This window comes from Dermacentor andersoni, chromosome 7 (genome assembly GCF_023375885.2).
Source record: "Dermacentor andersoni chromosome 7, qqDerAnde1_hic_scaffold, whole genome shotgun sequence".
Classification (NCBI taxonomy): domain Eukaryota; kingdom Metazoa; phylum Arthropoda; class Arachnida; order Ixodida; family Ixodidae; genus Dermacentor; species Dermacentor andersoni.
In genome coordinates this window covers 12,053,408-12,072,279 of record NC_092820.1, presented here as the reverse complement: position 1 = coordinate 12,072,279, position 18,872 = coordinate 12,053,408, and the positions used below count along the sequence as shown (strand labels likewise).

The following is an 18,872-nucleotide window of genomic DNA, read 5'->3' as shown; positions in this document are numbered from 1 at the left end:
TGCTGTGATGGCTAGCGCGAAGTGACAAAATTTGCCTTTCGCAGTGAAGCTCGAAATCGTAAAGCGAGTCGAACGGTGGTGAGAAGTCGGATGTCGCCGCAGCATGCAAGATTCCAAGGAGCACTCTCAGGGCGATCTTGAAGAATAAGGGTGAGATTAGGGCAAATAAAGTAGTCACGCTCACGACGCTGTGCTCGTGGCACCAGACACATATACACAGCCGGTGTATAAGACGCTGAGGCAGCCGTGTACAAAGGTTTCATCCGAAATTGCTTCAAACTTGCCGGCTTCCACTTGCTCAGTGATGCCTGAAAATTCTGATGATTGCGACGAAAATTCGGAAGAGTGCGACAAAGCCATTGCCGGTGTTGCCGAAGTTAGGAGCAGGCTGTCAGAATTTCCACAAGCCATGGATGAATCAACGGTCGACGAGTTTGTGAGTGCGGATGATGGTGTCGCGAACATGGGAGAGCCCGAAAACGAAGACTACATTGCCGACATTGTACCGAGCATAAATGATAGGGGACACAATGAGGAAAGCACTGACGATCCTTTGCCGACATCATTCGAGGTGATTGGTGCACTCGCACTAGTCCGGTCCTTCTGCGCGAATGTGGAAGCATAACTGCGAGTCGGCCTAGTTGGAACAGATTCATTTTGTGGGATTCTCCTCCGTGTGCTCTTGGGACAAAGGAACGACAACACAGTAGTGCAAACAATCACAAGGACATTTCTTGCACCTTTCATAGATCAATGCCTGCTAGCCGAGTTGCTACCCACAAAACATGCCGATGGGCGCGCGACAAATCAAGAAGTCCGACTCACCGCGACCGGATAACGACCGAATATGTTCGCCCCATGCTGGATCCCAACGCCTGGTCGTTCGCGCGTACGGTCACGCGAACGGTGGCGCGTTCGAAGGCAGGCCACATGAGGCGGTCTCGCAGAAGCATGGATCGGCGCACACGCGGCACGGCACGTCCGCACTGCTAGCTGTCCCCAACCCAAGAGGAAGCGCCTTCTCTTTCGGCGCCCAAGTAACCTCGCCTGTCGGTGGCATTAGCAGCGCAACACTCGCGCCATCTCTCGTACTGCGCCTCAACCACTATGACCGTCGCGGGCGCCAGGCCACGCGAGCCGTGCGGGAAAACCACATATCAGGGGACGCGTGAGAGTGGCGCATCCCCACAATCTTTAAAAAACTTTTTGTGTGCAAACAAACAGGGATGAAGAAAAAGAGCAACACAAGGACGAGCGCTTTCTAACGACTGGTTTTATTTTCGAAGAACCACCTGCCTAAATACCCACAGATCTGCGCGATCTAGTCAACAGAGCATGCCTATAGCGCATATAACAACACTTGTGATAAAATGCCGCGGAACAATGCCACCTGGTCAACATAAAAACAGCAAGGCTCATAAAACAAGCACTTGTAATGATCAAAAGTGCTCATTTTATGCGCCTTGCTGTTTTTATGTTGACCGGGTGGCATTGTTCAGCGGCATTTTATCACAGGTGTTGTTATATGCGCTATAGGCATGCTCTGTTCACTAGATCGCGCAGATCTGTGGGTATTTAAGCAGGTGGTTCTTCGAAAATAAAACCAGTTGTTAGAAAGCGCTCATCCTTGTGTTGCTCCTTTTCTTCGTCCCTGTTTGTTTGTGCACAAAAGCGTTTTTTTTTAAATGTGGGAGGTTGCGGCCTCAGCTGCTCCGACTCTTTAGACAATGTGGAGAAGTGCGTGCGTCGCAGGCAGTGAAATTGCCCAAGCTGAAGAAAATACAGGACTATTTTATGCGAAACTAAGCTAGCTTCATCAATAAAGTGTTTTTATAAATTATATGTGCTTTTATGACACCCAATTCTTTAGTAGGCTTATATCGAATTATGCCCTATATCGAACTGATAGCTGTTTTCTTTTGTGAGTTCGATATAGCCGGATTCGACTGTACCCCGCACTTCCAGCAGTGTTGTGGGCCTTGGATACTCGAGGGACAAAAGCATTAGTCAGCAAGAACAGTAGCAAAAACTGTCTTTTATTACTGCATGCTCCTTCTTTTCTATGCCGATACATCTTCCTATCATCCTTGCCATGCTACAGAAGTGGAAATATGTATTATAGTAGGAGGAATCACGAATACTGAGCAAAAGGCTACTTGGAATGGCCCAATTTGGTCATGAATGCATGTTTTGGCCAATGGCTTGGCTTGGCTAGCCTGTGGCTGTCAAGCAAGAGTGTCAATCCTGTGTTACCACACTGATCGCACAGTTGCACAATAATGGCAATACAAAGTGTGCATTTGTAATTTAGTGTTGTTTGTGTGCTCCGTATGTCAGTCACTGACAGGCCATCAACAGGATAGCAATTTCTGCTTCAATATCAGCTTGTGTAGTGATAGCAAGTATTACATATAATGAAGGTATTTTTCGATCGAATACAACGTCTTTATAATGAGGCCCGAGTTCGTATAAGCTTAAACAATATCAAGATTTATAAAGTGTGCTGAATACTTAATGAAAATAAACTTGTGTTTATGTGCTCCTACATGTGTGTGTGTTTGACGAGTGTCACGATCATGACATCATAAGGTGTGGTGGCACATCTTCTGCCCAGGATGTGTTTGGGTTGTGCATGTGTGCTAGGTATTTCTGCTCTAGGCAGGCAGCTTATTGTAGCTTGTAATAATGGCCACATAACACTTCGCTTGACGTTCCATCACAGTCATGATTACATGAGGTATTGTGTTGCCTCCCTCTTTTGTTTTCATGAGGTGACCAAGCTGGAGTTTTGACTGGACAAGTGTGATCGAGCAAAGTTTATGTATATTGAAAGTGAACTTCTGTAGGTAGCAGTGCAGACAGTCTGATGTTTTTGATGTTGTGGTATAGATAGAATTAAATGGTTCAGGTATGAGATGTAGGTTCACATTGTAGTGAAGACGACGAATGCTGGCCATTCGTCACCACCAGCACTGGGCACGGCATTCGCCACTCGTGCTGAGGCTCTTGCTACTGCTTGATTGCCGCATTGGCCACTCTCAGTTCGCAGCCAATAAACTTCTTCACAATTGGTGGAGGGTGCTGGGTATATTGAAAACGACCATGCTGGAACTACAATCCCGCAGGCTACCATCTACCCTGCCTGACGACGCATCCCCGTAGGCGCCTCCTCCTCCATCGGCAACATGCTCTCTGCTTTGCACCGCCAGAATGACCCTGCTGTTTTCAGCAGCGTGGATGACAACAATGTGGAGGATTGGCTCTTGTCATATGTGAGGGTAAGCGTACACAACAAATCGGACGATACTGCAGAACTGAACAACACGATTTTCTAGCTCGCGGGTTCGGCCAGCCTCTGGGACAAGGACCGTGATAGGGGTTTCCAGACATGGTCAACGACCTCTTCTGTAAATGTGTTTGGCCAGCCTACTGTTTGCAAGCTCAGTGCAGAGCAGCATTTGCGGGAATGAGCTCAGCAGCTGGGTGAATCATTCACCAGGTACATCAAAGACATTCTAGACTTCTGCAAGAGAGTCAACACGACCATGTCGGAGTCAGACCAAATCAAGAATATTATGAAGAGAATAGAGGACACATTTTTAACATTCTGCTTGTGAAGAATTCACATACTGTGGCAGAACTATTTATTCTGTGTCAGAGCTACGAGGAGCTGCAAAGGCAGCAGTCACTGACCCGTATTAGAGTTGTCGAATGATCCCACCGCTGGCATCCAATTGTAGGAGTTGTCGGACGATCTTGCCGCTGCCACAATTTGTAAGGGTTGTAGGTCGTAAAGAGGAACTTGGGAGGAGCTAGGCGTACAGAGTTTATTTACAGTATTTACAGTTTAAACAAGAGATACATTCGACAGTCTAAGCGTGGCTCCCAAATGGAGCACGCAAGACGAGCATACAGCACACAGCTCACGAGTACATTGACAAGTGCAGTACGAGCACGCAGACGAGCACATAGCTCACGAGCACGATCACAGAGCACGGGCACACTCTAGCAGCCGATATGAGCTGCTTATAAACACTCCATTGGTCCCTAGTTCCCTAGGTGAGAGAACCGTTCAACGTCATCGTCAACGCAGCCGACCTGCCGGTTGTCCATTATCTTGAGTGTTGAAAGGCGCGTCGGTTCCCCGAGCTGACCCCCGCAGCGCCGCCGTCGGGTGCCCATTGTCTTGCGCCTCTAAATTCCAGAGCTGCCTTTGTCCTGTAGTCGCCACGAATGTCAGCAGACTGTGGCGAATCCTGGGGCCACCGTACCGCAAAGCCCCCTTTTGTTAGAGAAAGCTCTTCTTGCTGCAGAGAGACCACGACGACCCGACAAATAAACCAACAATACGTTGGGTGCCAAACATGGCTCGCCCTGCTGTCGTCACCGATTCTCCGAACAAGGCGTATGGTGGATTAGCGTTGTCGTCCTCGCTGGTTCTCCGAAGGGCTCCAGCACCGCGGGTCGATCGAAGCACGTGCAGCGGGCTCAAATAGCTTTGCAGAGCAGTAGCCCTGCAGGCCGATCCTAACACCCGCTGACCTTCTTCACACGGCCAACATCAGGCTCGATTGGCTGCCGTCTCTGACCAGTCAACACTGCTTGCTGAGAGAAAGGTGTTTGTGCGTGCGGAAGTTGCCCGCCAACTCTCCTTAGTTACGTTCGCTCAGCCGCAGCATATTTAACAGCCTGCTCCAGATATTGGGCCCTCGCTCTGCCACCCGGTTCAGCAAGAAATTGCCAGGTTCTTGCCTCTCCACTGCCCTTACAGTGGCGCCTCTCAGTTGCACTGAAGTCGTCACCAGGCTCTGACCATCGCGTGCAGCTGCAGCTGCAGCTCTGCCCCTAAATTTCGCCGACGTGGTTTTCAGGCCCTGACCACGAATTACCGTCCCGTTGCTTCACCAGACGCCATGTCCACCACGTCCTGTGATCTGGACTGGACCTGCCGTAGCAAACTCGTAGTGTACGTCCGACGATTGGCCAATGTGCTGTGCCTGTGGCTATGCCAGTCATGTTGCCTGCATTTGTCGATGCACGCAATTGACCGGTGCCATATCACTCATGACGTTCCGTTATTCAGGTGCGCCAAGGCCATTTTGCAGCTCTTACGACTCACTTTCGGCCCCTCAGCTGTTCGACTGATGCCCATTATCCACCATTCACCTTCTCTGCGTCGCCGCTCAGTATCGCAGAGGCAACCTCGTTCTGTCACTCGAGAAGAGGAAAACTGATTGTCGCAGTCCACGAGGCAAGGACTACAGCCAGTGTATGGCTCGAGAAGAGGAAAACTAATTGTAGCACTCCACAAACCAAGGACTGCAGTGCCGTTGAACTACAAAAGTCCTCACCGTCGCCCATCAAATGTTATAGAAGATTGCATTGAAGGTGTACGTGCATTTGCTCTCATGGACACTGGAGCCGCCGTCTCTGTTATGGATGCAAAACCCTGTATTGTGAAGAGGTTTATTGGCTGGGGACTGAGAGTGGCTAATGCGGCAGTCAGGCAGCAGCAAAAGCCCCAGCATGAGCGGCGAACGCCGTGCCCAGCACTGGTGATGATTATTGGCCAGCGTTCGTCGTTTTCACTACAACATTAAAGAGTAATACAGTTGAAACCCCCAGTAATGAAATCCGATGACTATGAAGTTCTCACGACAACAATATAATTTTGTATCCCCAGTGAATGGCCATAAGATTCAGTGCATTTCGTATGTCTCGACAACGAAATGTCGCTGTACTAAAGTCCCGCATCTACAAAATTTGCTGGAATGTAATCCTGCATATTACCTATTTGTGCAAAGCTCAAAAATGTGCTCAAACACAATTGCTTTGCACTAAAATTGCATAAAATACCACCATGTTACACTTGCCTGGTTGCTGCCATTTTTGTTTACATAAACAACCAAGTGCTGGAAACGATCACACTGGAAACACATCACGGCTGCCATCTTATTTGTTGATCGCCCGTTTGAAGCGGCATCATGTTGCTACCGACATGTGACGACGGTTTTTGCACACCTAGGGCAGTGCGTAACGTGCACCTCAGTGTGAAAAATGCAGCAAGAACAAGGAAATCTACGTCCCACCGATGTGGAATTGTTTATAGCTTTTAAGATGGCAGTCGCAGCATGGGGTGCCATGCATCGAGCCGTGATTGAGCGATCGTCCAAAAATACGCATTCCTTGCTTCAAGAATGCTGGTTTTGGCGCCATCCAACTGGCATCGCATGCGGATTTGGCGCCGGACGTAGATTGGCACCAAGGGGCCGTAATCTCACTCTATTGTTCTCAGGTGTACGAGTTGCGATCACTTTCGTACTCAGCACTGGACACATCGACCCCTGCGGGCGACAGAGTGCACTGGAGAAATGCTGCTGCATGCGTGGAGCGCTGTTGCTTTGCGTGCAGTGTTGAGTTATGCAAAATCTTGCAAAAGTGGCCATATCTACGAAAGCAACTGACCGAGAATACTGCTTCACGGCAGTGCTGCAACTGCGGATCGTCGCATGTGGCGCACTTTGTACTGATGGCGATGTGGTTTTATATCCTCGGGCAAGCTTTGCTGTACTAAAGTCCCGCATCAACAATATTTGCTGGAACTTAATCCTGCATATTACCTATTTGTGCAAGCCTCCAAAATGTGCTCAAACGCACATTTTGGAGCCTTGCTTTGCACCAAAATTGCATAAAATACCACCATGTTACACTTGCCTGGTTGCTGCCATTTTTGTTTACATAAATAACCAAGGCTAACGGAATTTTGACAGTAAAGTTTCGTTCTGCGACGAACTACCTGTCTGTGCAGTCTCATCTTGCAACAGTGAAATTCTTGCGAAAGCGAATTTTTTCGCATTCTCTGCCAATTTATTTATTGCGAGGTTCAACTGTATTAAGTTAGGCTGTGCATTAATGATGCTTGTTCAACAGCAAAGCGGTTAGTATGTTTGGGTCTGCGGGATTTATCATCTCAGTCAGCGTCGCACTGCTTAAGAAGGTGTGTACATCAATACTGATTGGCTCAAAGCAGTGCCTCGACCAGTCTGGAGCAACGCCTGTTGTGCAAGTAGATGCAACAGTGACAAATAAGCAACAACGCTGCCCTGATCTTCCTGCACTAGTTTGTTGAGACGTCATTGACTTTATCCCGTCGACTCAGCTCTAATTAATTGCTAATCTTAAAGAGGAGAAACACAGTGTTAAACAGTAAAACTTATTGGGAGACTTGGTTGATATATATTGCCATTGTAGTGCAAAGGAACACGGACAAAGAAGAGGACAGGACACCACAATTGATAACTCGCAGCTGGTTTATTCGGTCGACCCCAGAAAAATAGGAAATTACAGAGACACTCGGTATAGCGCATACGTATACATTCTTCATAGCGAAAAAAAAAAGAATATTCAAAACGCCGTGTTTCGCTACCAAATAAGCAGATCCACGTGTCGCTAACGCAATCTGTGCCTCTTTTTCGAATGTGATAAGCTTCAAAAAATTAATGAGCAGTAGTATCCTTACTTCTGCCTAGAATCTTAAGCTTATGCAACCATGGTTTACACTTGCAGGCCAGGCAATCCACAGGCAGATGTGAATCAGCGCCCGTGGTGTCCTGTCCTTTTCTTTGTCCGTGTTCCTTTATGCTACAGTGGCTTCAATACAGCGTTAAACAAACGAAAGCAAGTTCCAAGAACTTCCTACAGCCAAAATAACCCAAACATTAGATATAATTTTGAGTCTGTGACTGACTTGATGAGGCATTCAAAGAAGGGCAGTTTGGCTTTCACTTTTCAACCAAATAGAGTTTAACATTTATTATGAGATAAGGTGAAGCAAAAGATGCTCTCCTAGCCCTGTCTGCATGACAGTGTTGTGTACACTTACAAGAACTGGAAATTTGGTTGGTCATTCTGGAGGGCAAATAAAGTCATTCAACCTGTTCATGGCATGATAAAGAATTGCAAAAAAAAAAAATGAGGTGCATGCAGGATTAGTGTGCAGGTTATTATGTCATTACGGCTAATGGCTTACAACGTTCAAACACATGCTGGTTGAAACATTAGCAAAGCGTGAGAAGTTATTTGCGCCCGAGTGGTATTGTTCTTTTCGGTACAGCAAAGCAAATGAGTCATGTCTTCTTGTGCGACCTGTTGTCTATAACCATGTGGTTGGTGCTCGTGTGTTCCAGCTCCGAGACGTGGTGAATGTCATCGTTCGGGAGTTTTCATCCATGGCAGGGAAAGTGGCTCATGTGAGTATGGTCTGCACAACTGGACACAGCTGCTTTGCCAGCGCAGTGAAATATGTAAGTGCGTCAGTGCACACGCACATACAGCACGAGAAATACCGAATTGGATGGAGGCTTTGGTTAGCTTTGGCAAGGCATACTTTTTTTCCCATGAGCATCTAAATTACCCATTCACAAGAGCATAAAATATTCTCTATTGATGGTGTTTATGAGGATTTATGGGTGAGTGCAAATGTACGGCACAAAACATGAACATGCACAGTAGAACCTTGTTGATACGTTCCCATTACGTACATTTTCCTGGCACCAACACTCACCATCGAGAACACAAAAAATGACCCACTAGAGTTCCTGGCGCCAACATTCACCATCGAGAACACAAAAAATGACCCACTAGAGTTATGCTCATCTTTTACCACTTCATGTGTTCCTGCTATGGTAACTGGCACCACCAGGTGGCGCTACTCGTACTAAACTGTACAATAAAAGGCAGAACGTGTGGCCAGTGTGCCTACGCCGCTTACAGCAGCTACTGTGCCCTCACTACTGCGAACTATGACCTGGGGCCCGGTCATCACAACTGGCGACGAGGGAAAATAGTTCAAGTGAATGACACCGGCAATGTGAGAGCAGGCATGCTGGTCCCCGGAAATATAGACGAATTCAGCACAGACACCAAGGACTGGGCGAAATACTGAGAACAGGTGGAACTTTTCCTGACTGTAAACGGCATGCCATACGGTAAGAAGACGGCTGTATTTCTGACGTGTTGTGGAGCCGTGATGTATTCCATGCTACAAAGTTTACTGGCCCCTGAGATACCTGCCAAGGCGAACTTAGCAACAATTTTTGATGCCCTCAACAACCACTTTTCGCCAAAGGTCTCGGAAGTGGTAGCCAGGGGCCGTATTCTTTAACGGTTCGCTTTGGAACCGGTTCACTCGCACGAACGCCATTGGTTAGCGCTTCGTTGTCGTCATCCTTGGTGGGCGTGACAACCAATTTTGTTGTCGTCTCACAGGTTGTCAATCATCTGGAAAGGAACCCGTCATCTGCTACGAGAGGAACTGTGGAGAGGTTGTTCACTTGAAGATTGCGTTTGGTCGCAAGCATGATCTCGACTGTTGCTAGTGCAACCGTGGCCATCTGCTAGTCTCGCGCTGGGCGGTGTGACGAGAGGGTCGCCAATAGTGAGTTCTGTGGTTGTGTTGCTGGCGAGCGTTGGCCGAAGACAACGATGTGACGAGAGGCAATGGCGCGATGCGTTCGACATGAGCGAAGGCGAGTTCCGAAGGCATTTCAGGCACCCCAAAAACAGAGTGCGATGGATTTGCCATGAGCTAGAGCATCGTGGACCACAAAATTTAGTAGCGTTGACAGTGCGACGTAAATGCTGTGCGTGCTACGTTATTTGTTGTTTTTTTTAACAGGTGGTCTTTATCAAAAAAAAAAATTCAATTATGGGGTTTTACGTGCCAAAACCACTTTCTGATTATGAGACACGCCGTAGTGGAGGACTCCGGAAATTTTGACCACATGGGGTTCTTTAACGTGCACCTAAATCTAAGTACACGGGTGTTTTCGCATTTCGCCCCTATCGAAATGCGGCCGCCGTGGCCGGGATTAGGTGGTTTTTATCAGTGCATATGGAATGTCGAGAGTCAGTCGCATCATTACTGCCATTGCTAGGGTCATTACTGTTGAGGGAAAAGAAAAAAGATTGTAAAATTTCTCTCCACGCTGCAGGAGAAAGCCGTAGTCAAGAATGCTTCCTTGACCGCGGCAAAATTCTCGAAGTTCTCTCATCACAATCGTGCCCCCTTAGAAGCTCAGCCATAGCTAAACGAAATCCTGTTAGAGCCGCGGCCTACACGCAGAGAACTGCTTTGATTGCTTAGTGTATGGCACAACAACTAGGGACAAAAGAAAATTCTGCAGATCCCATGCACTGTGGGAATTGATGTAAGTGAAGCTTTCCATGCTGGATGCTTTAATAGACGATAATTATTGGTGATGTTGACAGCTAAAGCTTAATTTCTTCCATGTTTAGCACGAGAGTGGTGAGTTGATGTTAACGTAACCTTGCGTGCACCACTGCTGTTTGTCTGCATGGCACACAGAACACACAGGGAGAGGTCTTTGCTTGAGGCGTTGTTGTGCCCCATATTCATAACCTCTGAGAGGGTTGAGCGTTGTCGTTGCCTCACATGCCACATCCCACCGTGGCAGGAGTATTAAAGGGGCACTAAATGTTACTATGAAGTCAAGTTAAAGTGATAAAGCAATGATCTAGAACGTCTAAGGCGTCAATATAATCGCGAACAGACCTTTAGTAACTGAGAAATTGAGGTAAATGCATGACACGATTTGAGACCCCCCAGCGTCATCCCAGTACTAGCCCGATGACGAAGGCACTCCTCATAATTTATGTCACTAGTACTCAACTAATCGTATTAAAAAGGTAATTTCATTAGGTTATAAGACGGAAGAAAATGCTACTTGTCTACTTCTGTTCGATTCTAAGAAAAAATAACATTTTGATGTTACCCTTCAGTAGTATGGGTGGCCGAAAGATTTCGTTTTCGCTCGACTCTGCGCGCTCAACTCTGCGCGCTCAACTCTTGTGCCGCGCGCGCTTTAGAGTTTCAGTTGTTTCGTTATCGTGTCGTGCTGCGCTGGTTCTGCTGGCTCGCGAAACTTGCATTTGGAACAAACAGCGACAATGCCACGTCCATGTGATGTCGTGGGATGCTCAAACTCTCCGCGGAACTTGGTCAAGGGCAGTTACAGCGGCAAATCCAACGTTACTTATCTCTCTGTGCCAACGAGTGAACCTCTCCGTTCGAAGTGGTTAAGTGCCGTACCTCTGCCACAGCGTGTTGGCAAAGTGCCGAAAAATCGCATTGTGTGCTCGCTACACTTTCGTCCAGAGGATTACGAGTTAAACGCCGACTTACTGAAGCCGTGTGGAGTGCCTTTCAAAGCAATGCTTTCCCGTAGCGCTGTTCTGTCGGTCTTGCCTGCATTCTCCGAAGCGCAAGAACAACTCCAGGTCGAAGACGGGGCGGTGAGTGCGGCATTTGATTTTCACGAAGGAAAAGCTACAAATCTGCGAATATGTACAGCCATGTCATACAGTTGCCATTGTTGTAGTATGCAACGGCGCCGGCAGCGCGAGCCCTCAGCAGCAATTCACGTTCATCAGTGCTTAAATTGCTGAAGTCGAGCCCAGCATCGCGAGCCAATGTGACGTTGTCAGGGTCGTCCATTGCAACGAGCGTCAAAGTTAGCGTCATGAAATAAAGAACCAGCTTATCGTCGCGCGCTTTCCCTTCCGCTAGCCACCATAGTTCCGCTTTTGTGCTGCTAGCTGTCGGCTCTGTCTTGGCTCTGTTTTTGGCCGCACGTTTGTGTTTTGCGCAGACAAGCCGTAGCGCTGTCTGTGGGCGCCGTTTTACTCACTGACGGTGCAACTTCACTATGAGACCATGACGTCACCACTCCTCGATCGGAGGGTGGGCAATTTGAACTGCGCTAGAGGTACACGGACGCTTCAGAACGCATTTTCTCTTAAAATAAGTCTCTTCTTTGCATGAAACAAGCGTTTCGAGGTTTCTGAGATGGTATTTCAACAGTCCATGTTGACTTAATATTAACCCATAGTGTCCCTTTAAACTTGAATTGGATTATAAGCGCCAAAACTGCAATCGGATTATGTATAAGGCAAGCCGTAGTGGCAGACTCCGGATCAATTTTGACACCGGGATGTTCTTTAATTTGTCCCAAAATCTAAGTGCACGTGCGTTTTTTATTTTGCCCCCATCGAAATGTGGCTGCCGCAGTTCGGATCAAATCCACAGCCTCTAGCAATTCCATAGCCGCAAACCTAATGTGGCGGGCACATGAGTGTTCATTTGATGGTCGACCACTTCCGTAGTGCCGCCTGGACCCTGCGGTATGTGCGCTTTAATTAATGCAGCTCTGCTTCTGCATGCCCTGCGTAAGTTGCTCGCTTGACATATTTGCATGGTGTTCAGTTTTCAGAAATAGCAGCAGCGTACTGTACCATTCCTTGAACTTAAGCTTATCTAGTTTAACAAGGCTGATTCCTAGGCTAGTTGGTACGGTTAGCACTTTCCTGTGTCTCTGTCACATCCCTGTCTTTTTTTTAATTGCGCTAAAGGCTTTGCCATTATGATATCTAGTTTCCCCGCAGTCGCGGTCGTATAGTAGTAGGGTTTGCTTGCCTTCTCACGTCACCTCCCCCTCCCTTGTATGGGAACTGCCTCTTCTCCCTCTTCCCTACAGTTCTATCTACGTGCCCTCTGGACTCGCACCTTAGCAGAAAAGGAAGCGCTGCAGTTTCTGCAATGCTTCTAAGGGGAGCCACGCGTAATTACAGCTTCCAAGAGGCCAATGTGGCGACAGCAAGGGAGCTCCAGAGGGCATTGTGCACATTCAACGCGGTGGAGTGAAAATGAGTTTCTAGCATTGCTTTTCCTTTCTGATTCGCTCCTGTCATGTATACACACGCTGTGACCCTTCACCCCTCCCCCCCCCCCCCGCCACGCAGTGTGCCTGATGCAGCAGCCACAGCCGCCATTGTAGCAGCAGCAGTGGGAAAGTCAAAGGAAGAGGCAAAAGCTTTGCTTTAATAAATAAAACAGCGTAGATAAAATTAAACCACTAGCTGTGTTACTACTGGAAATTAAAAGTGAAAGTGTTGTATACAAACCAATATTTTTTTTTACCAAACTAGCAGCAACCTTCGATTACTACATCGTCCCTAAAGTACAAACAAAAATCATGACGTGACCTTGCGGCAGAACGCCTCTCGTTCACTGGTCGCCCTCTGTTGTGTCGGCAGCGGCAGGCAAGCGGGGGCCCCCGACGGGCGAACGCGCGGCTAGCGCCGGCGCAGTAAAGGAGACACGGAGCTAACTGCTCCCGATGATAACCGGAACGAAGACCCGCCGACCCGCGGCCGTTTATTACTTATAAAGGCTTCACACACTAGATGACACCTCCCGATTGGTCCAAGCTTGTCACATGACAGAAGGGGGGTGCGCCATCTAGCTAAACAACTACAAAACATACGTGTACGATGACACAGAGATCTGACAGGGGGCGACACTATACTACATCATCCCCCCCTGGAAACAAAGCAAGCATACAGTGAAACGTGCACACAAGACGCGCACTTAAGTCCAAAGGCAATTTCAGTTCGTTCCCCCCCACGTTCACACACGCGCACCAGTCGCACACAAAGCACGCACTTAAGTCCACAACAAATTCAGTCCGTCCCTGCCCAAGTTCACATATACGTGCACCAGTCTTGGGCACCAACACACAGGCAGTCACTCAAACAAAGTCTGACAAGGAATACGGCACAAAACTCACTGCACCGCAACAAGGAGCACATTTTATACCTGTGTTAATGAAACATGTGGACTGTCTGCTAAATGTCACAACGAGGCCCTTAGCCGTGGCATTTTGAAGACGGAAATATACTCTACACTACAGAAACAAAATCATCGAGCCACGGAGGCCGTTTTCTGTCACGATGAGGACGCGTGCGTACCTCAGAAGAACTTTGGGGGTTGCGACGCGTATCGGTCGACTTTAAAGACCCAGTCGTCCCGCTATTATTTACCTCCCCCTGCTTGGAAAACTGAATGTGGTTGTTGCTCAAAGCTGGAGAGGGTTGCCCAGGAAGCTCCTATCGACGTCCCAACAAGTCCTGGGAGGCTACTGTAGTATAGTGTCGCCCCCTGTCAGATCTCTGTCATCGTACATGTATGTTTTGTAGTTGTTTAGCTAGATGGCGCACCCCCCTTCTGTCATGTGACAAGCTTGGACCAATCGGGAAGTGCCATCTAGCAGGTGAAGCCTTTATAAGTAATAAACAGCCGCAGGTCGGCGGAGTCTTCGTTCCGGTTTTCAGCGGGAGCAGTTAGCTCCGTGTCTCCTTCACTGCGCCGGCGCTAGCCGCGCGTTCGCCCGTCGGGGCCCCCCGCTTGCCTGCCGCTGCCGACACAACATCTTTTGGCGACGAGGATGGGATTCCCGCAGCGGTTCCGACCGAAGCCCCGGGACACCAACGAGCTTCGTAAGTGAAGCGACCCTTCCCGTGTCCGCACGGCAGGCAAACGCCGCCGACGCATTCGGCGTCGCGAGGCTTCCGAGCCTAGGCCTTCTCGTCCCCTTTGTTCTTCCTTGCCCATTCCTGCGGCGAGCTCCGGCTTGCCTCCTGCACTGTCTCCTGCACGCTACCAGGCATGGCTTTTACGGCGAACCTTCCCGTTTTTCTTGAAGTGCCCGGCCCACCGTTAATCCCTTGGTACCGCTGGAAAAAAATTTTTCAGGCCCACCTCGAAGCGGCCGGCGGTGGCGACTGGACGGACGCGCGACGAGCGTCCGCGCTCGTCAGCGCTCTCGGGCGTGAGGGACAACGGAAGTACTTCGCAGACGAGGAGCAGGAAGCAGCAAGGCAGTTAACCGGCGCAGCGTCACCGTCAAGTGAAGCAGCAAGGCAGTCGACCGGCGCAGCGTCAACGTCAAGTGATGCGGTCCCGCCAGCGTCAGAGTTTCCGAGACTCTTGGAGCGGCTTGACCGGCTGTTCGCCGCGTCAACAAATGTCCTGGCGGAACGGCACGAATTCACCAGTCGGAAGCAGTTCGACGGAGAAGGATTCCTGGAATTCGTGACCGCATTGAAGGAGAAGGCGGTACAATGCAACTTCGGCACAACCTATGGCGAGCGCGTCCGAGACCAAATCATACATGGGGTAGCGAACGTCAGCGTTCGCGAAAAGTTGCTGGCTCACGGCGAAACCCTGACCTTGGACAAGGCAGAGGAAATTGGACGCTCGTTAGAAGCCCTACATCGAGCGAACCGCGCGTTCGGCTCCGAAAATGTTCGAAGAATTGAGGCATCTCAATTTGGCGTTCCGTTGACGGGCCAAGACGGCCGACTTCTTCCGGGGAGCCGCCAAGATGGCCGACGTAGTCCGGGAGGCCATGAAGACGACCGACTTCTTCCGGGAAGCCGCCGAGACGACCGACTTCTTCCGGGAAGCCGCCGAGACGACCGACTTCTTCCGAGAAGCCGCCGAGAGGGCCGACATTTCGCACATGGCTCCTCCGGGAACCGTGGTGCATGCGATCGGTGTGGCAGCACGAAACATATTGCAACGTATAGGAATTGTCCAGCAAGGAACCGGCGGTGCAACGCCTGCCACACGTTGGGCCATTTTGCATCAGTATGCCGAAAAACCCGTACTGCTCAGCACGTCTCTTCCGCAGAGACGCGGTCTTCAACTTCCGTAGGGCAGCCGTCCGCGTCTGTCCTGACGGTAAGCGCTTTTGAAACTAAAAAAGATTTGAAAGTTCCAGTCGTAGTGAACGGCGTCTCCATGCGACTGCCGGTGGATACGGGAGCGTCTGCCTCATTGATGACGGCCGAAGATTTTGGAAAGCACTTTGGTCGACAGCACAGACTGTCGCAAACAGTGGACTTGAAAAATTTCTCCAAGCAACGCATCGACATTCAAGGCCTGTTTCAAGCCACTGTCCAGTTTTTCCAAAGGTCATGCCCCGTCACGTTCCACGTAACGACTACAGGAACATCACTGCTGGGTTTAGACGCCATCCAACGCTTGGGCATACAGATCGACGGTACGTCGCTGACATGTCGTCTACCATCGCTTCCTTCAGTACAGAGCCCCACAGGTGTGCCTCCGGGTTTTGATCACCTTTCCAGTGACGAGTTGGACCTCGTCAACAACTTTGTGCACCGAATTCATCGGCAGCAAGATGCGAAACCAGTATCTTCAAAGTTGCGCCGACTACCCCTGGCTCTCCGTGACCAGGTCACACATGAATTGCGACGTCTCGAGGACTGCGACGTCATCGAGCGCGTCGAGGCTACTGAGTGGGTGTCTCCACTCGTGGTGGTGCGCAAGAAGGATGGAACCATGCGGCTCTGTGTTGATCTACGAGAACAGGACAGTCTTGTCTCTCAAGTTCAAGAAAAGGTCTTGCAGAAACAGTCTCAGACTAAACAGTACGTAGACAAACGTAGAGGTGCTCAGGCAACTCGTGTCAAGGTGGGAGACACCGTCAGAATAAGATTTAACAGGAAAGGATTCTTTAAGTACAGTAAACCTCGTAAAGTCAAGGCCCAGATAGGACCATCTACTTTTCTACTCAGTGATGGGAAGACGTGGCATGTGTCTAAGTTAACCGTAGTGATGAAGGATCCAGCAGGTAGTACATTGTGTACAAGTGATAAAGATTTTTTGTACTCGTATTCAAACCTGGATAGTCATTCCGATGACTCGTCTGTAGTGACATCGTCCTTTCATAGGCATCAGTTAAGTAGTTCGTCTGGCTGTATCACTTCCGAGTCTGCACAGTCAGCAGTCGTCTCTGATTCCGTGGGGGAATCGGTAGCCTCCCAGGACTTGTTGGAACTTCGAGAGGAGCTTCCTGGGCAACCCTCTCCAGCTTTGAGCGACAACCACATTCAGTTTTCCAACCAGGGGGAGGTAAATAGTAGTGGGACGACTGGGTCTTTAAAGTCGACCGATACGCGTCGCAACCCCCAAAGTTCTTCTGAGGTACGCACGCGTCCTCATCGTGACAGAAAACGGCCTCCGTGGCTCGATGATTTTGTTTATGTAGTGTAGAACGTATTTAAGTCTTCTAAATGCCACGGCTAGGGGCCTTGTTGAGACAGTCCACATGTTTCATTAACACAGGTATAAAAAATGCTCCTTGTTGCGGTGCAGTGAGTTTTGTACAGTGTTCCTTGTCAGACCTTGAGTGACTGCCTGTGTTTTGGTGCCCAAGACTGGTGCACGTGTATGTGAACTTGGGCAGGGACGGACTGAAATTGTTGTGGACTTAAGTGCGTGCTTGTGTGCATCTGGTGCACGTGTGTGTGAACGTGGGGGGGAACGAACTGAAATTGCTTTTGGACTTAAGTGCGCGCCTCGTGTGCACGTTTCACTGTATGCTTGCTTTGTTTCCAGGGGGGGATGATGTAGTATAGTGTCGCCCCCTGTCAGATCTCTGTCATCGTACATGTATGTTTTGTAGTTGTTTAGCTAGATGGCGCACCCCCCTTCTGTCATGTGACAAGCTTGGACCAATCGGGAAGTGCCATCTAGCAGGTGAAGCCTTTATAAGTAATAAACAGCCGCAGGTCGGCGGAGTCTTCGTTCCGGTTTTCAGCGGGAGCAGTTAGCTCCGTGTCTCCTTCACTGCGCCGGCGCTAGCCGCGCGTTCGCCCGTCGGGGCCCCCCGCTTGCCTGCCGCTGCCGACACAACAGCTACCAATTCCCCAACGGAATCAGAGACGACTGCTGACTGTGTAGACTCTGAAGTGATACAGTCAGACGCACAACTTAACTGAAGCTTATGACTATGAGAAGACGCTGTCACTACAGACAAGTCATCGGAATGACTATCCAAGTTTGAATATGAGTACAAAAAGTCTCTATCACTTGTACACAGTGTACTACCTGCTGGATCCTTCATCACTACGGTTAACTTAGACACATGCCACGTTTGCCCATCACCTAGTAGAAAAGTAGATGGTCCTATCTGGGCCTTGACTTTACGAGGTTTACTGTACTTAAAAAATCCTTTCCTGTTAAATCTTATTCTGACGGTGTCTCCCACCTTGACACGAGTTGCCTGAGCACCTCTACGTTTGTCTACGTACTGTTTAGTCTGCGACTGTTTCTGCAAGACCCTTTCTTGAACTTGAGGCACAAGACTGTCCTGTTCCCGTAGATCTACACAGAGCCGCATGGTTCCATCCTTCTTGCGCATCACCATGAGTGGAGACACCCACTCAGTAGCCTCGACGCGCTCGATGACGTCGCAGTCCTCGAGACGTCGCAATTCATGTGTGACCTGGTCACGGAGGGCCAGGGGTAGTCGGCGCAACGTTGAAGATACTGGTTTCGCATCTTGCTGCCGATGAATTCGGTGCACAAAGTTGTTGACGAGGCCCAACTCTTCACTGGAAAGGTGATCAAAATCCGGAGGCACACCTGTGGGGCTCTGTACTGAAGGAAGCGATGGTAGACGACATGTCAGCGACGTACCGTCAATCTGTATGCCCAAGCGTTGGATGGCGTCTAAACCCAGCAGCGATGTTCCTGTAGTCGTTACGTGGAACGTGACGGAGCATGACCTTTGGAAAAACTGGACAGTGGCTTGAAACAGGCCTTGAATGTCGATGCGTTGCTTGGAGAAATTTTTCAAGTCCACTGTTTGTGACAGTCTGTGCTGTCGACCAAAGTGCTTTCCAATATCTTCGGCCGTCATCAACGAGGCAGACGCTCCCGTATCCACCGGCAGTCGCATGGAGATGCCGTTCACTACGACCAGAACCTCCAAATCTTTTTTAGTTTCGAAAGCGCTTACCGTCAAGACAGACGCGGACGGCTGCCCTGCGGAAGAGACGTGTTGAACAGTACGGGTTTTTCGGCATACTGATGCAAAATGGCCCAACGTGTGGCAGGCGTTGCACCGCCGATTCCTTGCTGGACAATTCCTGTACGTTGCAATATGCTTCGTGCTGCCACACCGATCGCATGCACCACGGTTCCC

General features: G+C 49.4%; 1 protein-coding gene and 1 long non-coding RNA gene across 2 annotated transcripts in view; both read left to right on the top strand.

Annotated features, from left to right (window-relative positions):
* The window catches only part of LOC126535566 (mitochondrial-processing peptidase subunit alpha), a 254,117-nt gene that overhangs the window by 177,545 nt on the left and 57,700 nt on the right, over positions 1 to 18,872 (top strand). The window contains exon 12 of the mRNA XM_055073207.1: positions 8,187 to 8,249. Within this exon, the coding sequence (XP_054929182.1) occupies positions 8,187 to 8,249 (63 nt within the window). The remainder of the gene's footprint in view (positions 1 to 8,186; positions 8,250 to 18,872) is intronic.
* LOC140219384 (uncharacterized) lies at positions 14,006 to 14,906 on the top strand. The gene is made up of 2 exons (XR_011895608.1): positions 14,006 to 14,355; positions 14,612 to 14,906. It is a non-coding gene; the product is annotated as an uncharacterized lncRNA (long non-coding RNA).